The 8,817-nt window shown below is 36.5% G+C and overlaps 1 protein-coding gene across 1 annotated transcript in view; it reads left to right on the top strand.

Annotated features, from left to right (window-relative positions):
• Positions 1-8,817, top strand: part of LOC107725276 (inhibitor of Bruton tyrosine kinase-like) — a 37,901-nt gene that overhangs the window by 26,539 nt on the left and 2,545 nt on the right. The window contains exons 19-26 of the mRNA XM_016534486.1: positions 272-332; positions 409-533; positions 620-756; positions 1,846-1,979; positions 2,916-3,031; positions 3,117-3,203; positions 3,298-3,450; positions 5,471-5,665. Coding sequence (XP_016389972.1) covers positions 272-332; positions 409-533; positions 620-756; positions 1,846-1,979; positions 2,916-3,031; positions 3,117-3,203; positions 3,298-3,450; positions 5,471-5,665 — 1,008 coding nt within the window. The remainder of the gene's footprint in view (positions 1-271; positions 333-408; positions 534-619; positions 757-1,845; positions 1,980-2,915; positions 3,032-3,116; positions 3,204-3,297; positions 3,451-5,470; positions 5,666-8,817) is intronic.

Raw genomic sequence — 8,817 nt, 5'->3', positions numbered from 1 at the left:
TAATATGCTGATTTGCTGCTCGAGAAACATCTCTGATTATTATCAGTGTTGAAAACAGTTTGTGAAAACTGATGCATTTTATTTTTCAGGATTCTTTGATGAATAGAAAGTTCAAAAGAACAGCATTGATTTGAAATGGAAATCGTTTAACATTATAAATGTCTTTACTGTCACTTTTGCTCATTTTAGTGCATCCTTGCTGAATAAAAGCATTAATTAAAAAGAAAATCCCCAAGTTGCTCATGCGTCTGTCCGTCTCTCTGTCTGTCAGAGCGCTGGAGATCCTGAGCGATGGTGTCCTCCTGGATCTAACAGCTGCGTACAGGAGAATGGTAAGCTTAAATCATTGTTCTCGTCTGCTTCATTGAAGCTCTGCTCCGAGATCCTGACATCAGACTCCTCTGACAGATCCCAGCCATGCAGAGACGTCTCATCACGCCATACGCCGACGCTCCGGATCTCAGCGCCTATGAGGACCGAGAGTGGGACTCCGCTGTGGACTGTAAAAACGGCTCTGAAGCCGATCGCTCCAGGTGTGAAATCTTCCTGCTGAAAGACTGTAATATGAATATGAAGGACTGTCCAGCTGTACTCGGAGTCCTCTCTGTGTTCAATCTAGCGATAGCCTGCTGAAGAAGGCCAAGATGAGGGCTAAGAGGAAGCCGCGGCGGCGCTCGGACAGCTCTGGCGGATACAATCTGTCTGATGTCATTCATAGCTCTCCTACTGATGTCATCCAGAGTCCGGCCACTGCAGGTCAGCTCACTCAGTCTGCATATGAAACACACTAATTAACCGTTTGAGCAGAGCAGCACTCTCACTATTGCTCATCAGATCCCTCGGTGGTCTCTTTTGAGATGAGCAACCATCCCAAAATACCTTAGCAACCACTCATAAGACCCTAGCAACAGAAAAATACCACTCGCACTTTCTTCAGAAAACTGATATTGATCATCTAAATGAGTGGTTCTCAATCAGTGGGCATCACCAAACTTTCAAGGCAGCCACAGAAATAATTAAAATGATACAAATTAACTTATAGTAAAATAATCAAACTTAATTGATCAAGTTTGGGTTATTGTTGTTATTATTGAGTTATTATAGTTAACTAAAACTATTCAAAAAAAGTTATGTTTTTGAAATAAAGTAAACTTTAACTTAAACTTAAAATTTTATTTCAGCTAGCTTTCAAGGCATTTCTCATTTTCCTTTAACTTGATGTATTAAAATAACTAAAACTTGAATAAAAATTGAATAGGCATATATAAAAACATGACAAACTAATAAAAATTACAACGCCAACAAAATTGCTTAAACTTTAAATCAAAGTAGAATGAAAACAAAAAATATAAATATAAAAAGTTGTTCAAAATATTAATAAGAACTATAATAGTATCTCAGTTATACTAAATTAACACTGGTTTAAGTATTTCATATAATTTAACTCTAATAAAAAAAATGTTTTATTACAAATATAAAACTACTGCTACTTTGCAAAATGTAAGTATTACTACTGTTTTAATAAATAATGTATAGTTATAAGACTTCTGTAATCACAAAATAATTGTGGTTATTTTAATATTTTGACACTTTTTGACAGATATTTTTAATTGCATATACTTGCAGCAGAACATACCAGATGAAATATTATAGATTGCATGAGGAGCTTTCGAATATTGTGTTGGAAAATGGGGGGCCTTCAAGTCAAAAAAGTTTTGAACGACGAAAATCATGTGATGATCACAAAGCAAAAATGAATTATTAGGGCATTTCTATTATTTGAGTAGTTTTACTTCTGCCATGTTTATTTTGGCTGGATCTGTTTGACCTGGCTGTGCTCCTCAGGTTTGGCTCATTCAGTGAAGGCCAGTTCAGTGGAGTCTCTGCCGGAGCTCATCACGTCTGACTCTGAGGGCAGTTATATGGGCAGCCCTCGAGACCTGCAGTCCCCCGTCTTCCACGACAGGCCTGATACGCAGGTGAAGCCACAACACCTGAGTAATACAAACTCTCAAACTCCAGAGACACACATTTCATAATGTGGGTGGTATAATAACACATTATTTAAAATGTTATTTTCAGTTTCACTTGCTACAGAAAGCAACAGCTATGGTAATATTTAATCCAAAATTATTTCAAAATTATTATTGCTTTTTAGTGTAACTTTTTATATATTAAGATATGATTTTTGTTTTATATATAATACACAGTACTCCTATATATTTATGTATTGACCATTTGTAAAATGTAAAGATATGCTAGTAAAATTGTTGTAGGCTGCATTTATTTGATCAAAAAATACAGTGAAAATATGAAATATTATTAAAATTTAAAATAACCATTTTCTATGTGAATATATTGTAAAATATAATTTATTGCTGTGATCAAAGCTGAATTTTCAGCATCATTACTCCAGTCTTCAGTGTCACATGATCCTTCAGAAATCATTCTAATATGCTGATTTGCTGCAAACAGTGTTGAAAACAGTTGTGCTGCCGAATATTTTTGTGAAAACTGATGCATGTTTTTTTTGTTTTTTTTTGTACAGTAGAAAGTTAAAAAGCCTCTGAAATAGAATGTTTTGTAACAATGTAAATGCCTTTGCTGTCACTTTTGGTTAATTTAATGCATCCTTGCTTTATAAAACTAATTTCTTTTAAAAATAAATAAATAAACCTACGTATGATAGTGTATATTTTGTATTAAGATTCAGCACAGTTATAGTCCAAATTGCTGTGCTTTGTGGATTCACTCTGCTTGAGTTATCACAATAAAATGAATGCTGTTGAGTTTCATACGGTACTGAAATTTAAGTAATTTTTCATCCTCCCACCAGAGAACTCATATCCCATTATGTCTGAGTAAATTATGACAGAATTTTCACTGTTGCATGAAAGAATATTTGGTGTTTGTAGGATGAGAGACGTGGACCGATAGGACTAAAGACTCCTCCTGGCACCCCTGTTTTGAAGAATGGCCCCGTGCCGACTCAATCGTCCACCCCTGAACCCATCCCTTCAGTCAAAGCAAGGTGATTGAAATGCTCTGTCACAGCAAACAGTGTATGTTCTTGATTGGTATCGCTGTAATTCTGAATGTACGTTCAATCTCTGTAGACCGGCTTCTGTCCTGGACCTCAGGGCCATCATGGAGATGGAGGCCAACTCTCTGAACATGGGTGCCACACACAAGAGTCCCAGCTCGTAAGTCTTCCATCATGGTAGTTCAGCTAGTTACTAGTTTACTGAGCATTGTTTTTTTACTCTATTCTCTGCTTATTGCTTTTATGAACACCAGCTCGAGCAGCAGCACTAAGGTCTCAGTCGTCCCCAGTAAGATGTCTCAGAAGCAGAGGAAGATGATGGCTCTGGCCTCCAGAGTGGGCAGCACAGAGAATATTTCTGCTAAATCACCGCCGTCTCTTACTCCGGTTAAACCTGTGAAGACCTGGTGAGAGCCTTATTCCATTATGTCTCTCAAATGAAGTGCATATAATGTAGGGTGACCATATGTCCTCTTTTCCCCTGACATGTTCTCTGTTTTTTGGGGCCTTAATTGGTTGCACTTTATTTTACAGTACGTGTACTTACATGTACTTACAGTGTACTTACCCAAGAAAGTACTGGTAATATAAGGTAACTACATTGGGTAGGGTTAGGTTTAGGGTTAGTACCTAGTTATTGTAATTACTACAATAAGTACATAGTATGTACATGAGGAACAGGACTGTCAAATAAAGTTAATTCTGGGTGTGCGATATGACGATTTTTGATCGTGAACAATTAAAATGTCTCCACGATCTGCTTTTGAAGAAATATGGTAGTATCGCACTACTATTATTATCAGTTGCAGTTCTGGCACCTCCGTCTCAATATACTGTACAACACAACATACATTCACATCAAATGTTAACTCGCCGGTAGAGTTACACTCATGGAACACTGCACTTATTCACAATCACAAAAGTACATTATTTGCATGTGCTTTAAAGTCTTGCCGGTTAAACATTTAATTCGCATGCTGTTCTGATGTGCGCTTTTTCTGAGTGCGTACACCTGAAGCACGCGCATGCTAAAAAGCCTGTCAAACAGCGCCTGATTACGGAGTTATCTTTCACGTCTGATTGCACTAATACTGTCAAAAACACACAAGGTTTACATGTAAACACAGTTGGTTATGTCTAAAGTGAAAGTAAACAGAGAAAATCAGATGTGTGCAGCTCTTAAAGTGACAGCAGACTAATAGTACTAAACATGATGCCGCTTGTCATTAAAGGGAGAGTTCACCCAAAAATGAAAATTATTTTCTCAACACTCACTTTCATGTTGTCCCAAACCTGTATTAATTTCTCTCTTGTGCTGAACGCAAAAGAAGATATTTTGAAGAATGTGGGTAACCAAACAGTCGCTGGTCTTTGATTTCTTTAAAATAACGTATGTTCAACAGAAGAAAGAAACTCATTCAGGTTTAAAACAACTTGAGAGTTAGTAAATGATGACAGAATTTTCATTTTAGGGTGAACTATCCCTTTAATGTTAATAAAACAACAAAACACAAAGAGAAAAATCACTCGCTGCTCTTGACTGAAGAACTTTAATACAGTCACTTTAATAAGAATCAATGTATAATTTATACAGTGAAGTGTATATAGTGTTTTATTGATTTTTTTTAATATATCTGTTCATTCAGTTTTTTGAATGCTATTGCAAAATACACCTACCGTACCTAAAAAATAAAGCACTGTTTGTTTTATTTGTATATTATGTGTATTTTTAATGTGCGTCTTTGTTCTTATTTTTTAATAACAAAGATAAAATAATGACAAAGATTTTTATCTTCGCCCACTTTGGCCTAAATGTCTGCCATTGTTTTTTTATTTTATATTTTGTTACCTTATAAGGCTTTGTTTTTAAAATAGGAAAATTAGTTTGACTTTACTGCTCAGACAACTTGCAAAATATAAAACCCAACATAACAAAAAATCATGAATTGTGATTTTCATGAAAAAAATCGTGATATGATATTTTTGCCATATTGCCCACCCCAAACTTTAATCTGCTGCCCTCTGCCAGAAAGTTGTCAATGGGAAGGAAGTTTACCTTCCAACATGACAAAGACCCAAAGCAATACGAATACATTTTAACATTTAACAAGCTGTATAAATAGTATACCTTGATTAATGATTCCTAATGCATTAAATAACACATTTAATTATTGCTAACAATTTTATTTCAGTTTTTACCATTAAAAAGTAAAAGTCCATCAAAAAATAGAATAAAAGGTGAAAACATAAATGCATACATAAACAATATGGTCACTTTATATAAGGGAAATTAGTTAAAGTGTCCTAGTGTCCTTAAACCTATGGGTGATTTTGGCAGAGGCATTAACTTTCTCATTTAGAAACAGTGATTGGCTAATGATGTTTTCAGTTCATCAGTTGTGTGACTCATCCAAACACTTATGTCAGGTCGACAGCAGTTCAGTCCCCGCCCTCCTCCAGTTCCTTCCGGGATCTTCTAGTAGAGGAGGAGCAGCGTGGGAAACCCTCTCCAGTATCCCCAGTGACGGCCAGGAGTCCAGCAGCTGCTGCAGGACCACCGATATGTGCCAAAAGAGTGACTTTTAAATGTGCCGAGAGCAGCGACCTGGAGAAACCAGCAGGGTGAGGAACATCTCATTCAGTGCACAATGTCCGTTCACTAAACGCCTGATGCACGACACACTAAACTGGAAACGCTTTCAAATCTGATCTAAATCTGATTGGCTGGATGTACGTTATCCCACTTATTACACGACTGCTTGCCACATAAGTAAATCATTAGACACAAAATATTGATCTGAGTTTAAATATTTTATTAACTCAAAGCACAAAGCTTCTGCGAAGAAAAACAGTTCCTAACAAATGGCTTTGAGCCTAGACGAAGTTCGGACAAGACAGACATTTATGGCATAATGTACAGTCGTATCACTAATTACACAGCTTTTCACCACATAAATAAAGACGAGGACGTAAAATGTTATTTTAGAAGAAAGCGTTTTAAAATCTTACCTGTTTATTGTCTTAATTTGGTTAAAATTCCTCAATGGTCGTGTAAAACAACAACTTTCTTTTTTTCCTTGTCAAAATCAGCTCTGTTCACAGCGAGCCGTTTCAGTGCATGTCTCTTTAAATACTAATGAGCTACTGCTCCCCCCGCCCCTCTCTTCTGTGGGGCGTGTCGACACGAGACGTGTGAAACATATCTGTATATGGCTCGGAGGTGGTCTAATTCAAATAACTTGCTATCTATGTAGAAACCGGCTGCCGGTTTAAGCGGCTCGCTGGATGATACAGTTTCAGACTCAGACAGCACGTAACAAACTGGCTGGTGTTTTCTTTTCTGCTTTTCTGAGCTGGCAGACACGCCAGAAACTAAATGCTAAAAAAAACAAAAAACAAATGTCCCCATTAATATTCAGATCTCCCAATTTGCTTGTGGGCATTAGAGACATGAGAGACATGCTCCAAAAAGATATGTACTGGGAGTAAAAAGACAGAGAAAAATAGAAGCAAAAACACTCAAATATGTTGTTTTTAGTAGTGTGCTTCTGGGATATTTCATGTATCTCTGTGAAGGATATATGCAGTACTTCCAATGAATTTATCCAAAATAAGGTATTATTCTTCTGCTGCCTCCCTTTGAGATGTCTTACATTTCCTCTTTTGTAGATGCTCGCTAGGTTTTGGATCAGAGCTCTTGTGTGAGAACAGGTGTTACTCTGGTTCTCATTCATCTGTATGTTCCACCAGGTGGCGCTGTAATGCTTCTGTATAACCCGGGCTGTGAGTGAGCGGCTGTAGTCAGTGGGACTGAAGTCTCAGTCATGATACAGTACATCTGCTGACATGCTGCTGTGTTTTGTAGGTGTGAGTTTTGGCTGATGTTTGGAAGAATTATCCTTTTTTCCATTTTGCTGTTTTCTCAAAGAAATGGGATGTGCTTAGATCTGCAACAAGTGAAATGACCCGGAATATTTATTCCAATATTTATTCAACTAGACAGATAAAAAGCTTTTTTTTAAATTGTATTTTATTGAAAAATGTCATTCCATAATTTCCCCTGTGATCTCCTTCAAACAATGTGGAAATTAATAGTTTTGAAAACACACATAAAATGTCTGTGTATATGCATTGTGTGCAGAATTGTTAACAATATAAAAGTAGCGTTTAGAATTTAAAGATCATTTTTCACAACAAAAACAAAAAGCTGTCCACAGTTGGGAAGAAACAGTTTAGATTTTTTTATAATGAATATATGTATATATATATATACTACCATTTAAAAGTTTGAGCTAGGTAAGGTTTTTTTTTTTTGCATTTATTTGCTAAAAAATACGGCAAGATCTTAAATATTGTGAAATATTATTACGGTTTAAAATAACAATAGAAAATAGTAATTTATAGTAAAATGTAATTTATTCCTGTGATGCAGCGCTGAATTTTCAGCATCATTACTCCAGTCTTCAGTGTCACATGATCTTCAGAAATCATTCTAATATGCTGATTTGCTGCTCAAGAAACATTTCTGATTATTATCAATGTTGAAAACAGTTATGCTGCACAATATTTGTGTGGAAGCCGTGATTCTTTTTATTTTTCAGGATTCACAGATGAATAGAAAGTTCAAAAGAACAGCATTTATTTGAAATAGACATCTTTTATAACATTATGCATGTCTTTACTATCACTTTTAAACAATTTAATGCGTCCTTGTTAAATAAAAGTATTGAATTCCTAAAAAAAAAAAATCTATTTTTATGCAATAGAAAATAAATAAAAATGAAAAAATAAACAAAATTAGCTGACAAGATCAAACACTAGCCTATCTTTTTTACTAGTTTCTAGTTTATCCAAATCAACCATCTGCAGATCGTCTTCAAACCAAAGTGACCATGTTTTGGCATTTGTTGCATTGCATTGTGGCTGACTTGTACACAGTGTTTATTACACAAACCCAGTGTCGTCTGAAGTTCAGATGATTCAGACTGTTATGTTGTTATTTAAGAGTGGACCTTGATGCTCCGCTCTCCAGGATGTCTAGCGGCAGGTTCTTCAGGACGTTTCTTTCTCCAGCATGTGTCGCGCTGATCTGACCTGAGCCCTGCAGATGTGTGATGTGGCCAGACATCTCTCCGTCTCTGTGTCTGTCACATTAGCTGCCTGCTGGGCTGTGTTTATGACTCCAGCGCTCAAGCACAGGGCTGAATATTTATCAGCAGCGCTCCACTGCCCGGCTGTGATTGTAATCTCTTTTGATAAGAGCAAACTTTGTCACAAACACACTCATCCCTGGGGCTCGACGTCACCTGTGTTTACGAGTGTGTGCCAAGAAGGTCGGACAGGCTGTAGAAACTCACCGTGCATCGCTGTTCTCAGGCGGAAAGTGTTTTGTTTTAGTTTTGTTTTTGTGTGTGTGTGTTGTGTATTAGTTTTTAATTTGTGCTCATTAATGGAGTCATTTCATGACTTTCAGTTCTGTGAACATTTCTGGACCGCCTGCATTCTTCCAATGATGTAAACAGAACAATGTAGTAAAATATGCAATATACAAATACACTGTCCATTCCTTCAATCTAAAAAATAACTAAAAGAATAATTAGCAGAATCATTAAAGGAACAGTTCACCCAAAAAGTTGCTGGAAATGTGCTCACCCTCAGGTCATCCAAGATGTAGGTGAGTTTGTTTCTTCATCAGATTTGAAGAAATGTAGCACTGCATCACTTGTAGGGCTGCACGATAAATCGCATGCGATATTTAACGCGCATCTTGTCAG

The sequence above is a fragment of the Sinocyclocheilus rhinocerous genome, unplaced genomic scaffold (genome assembly GCF_001515625.1).
Source record: "Sinocyclocheilus rhinocerous isolate Xijiao unplaced genomic scaffold, SAMN03320098_v1.1 scaffold967, whole genome shotgun sequence".
Lineage (NCBI taxonomy): Eukaryota > Metazoa > Chordata > Actinopteri > Cypriniformes > Cyprinidae > Sinocyclocheilus > Sinocyclocheilus rhinocerous.
Note: the sequence above shows the minus strand (reverse complement) of the source record. Positions and strands in the feature narration are given on the sequence as shown.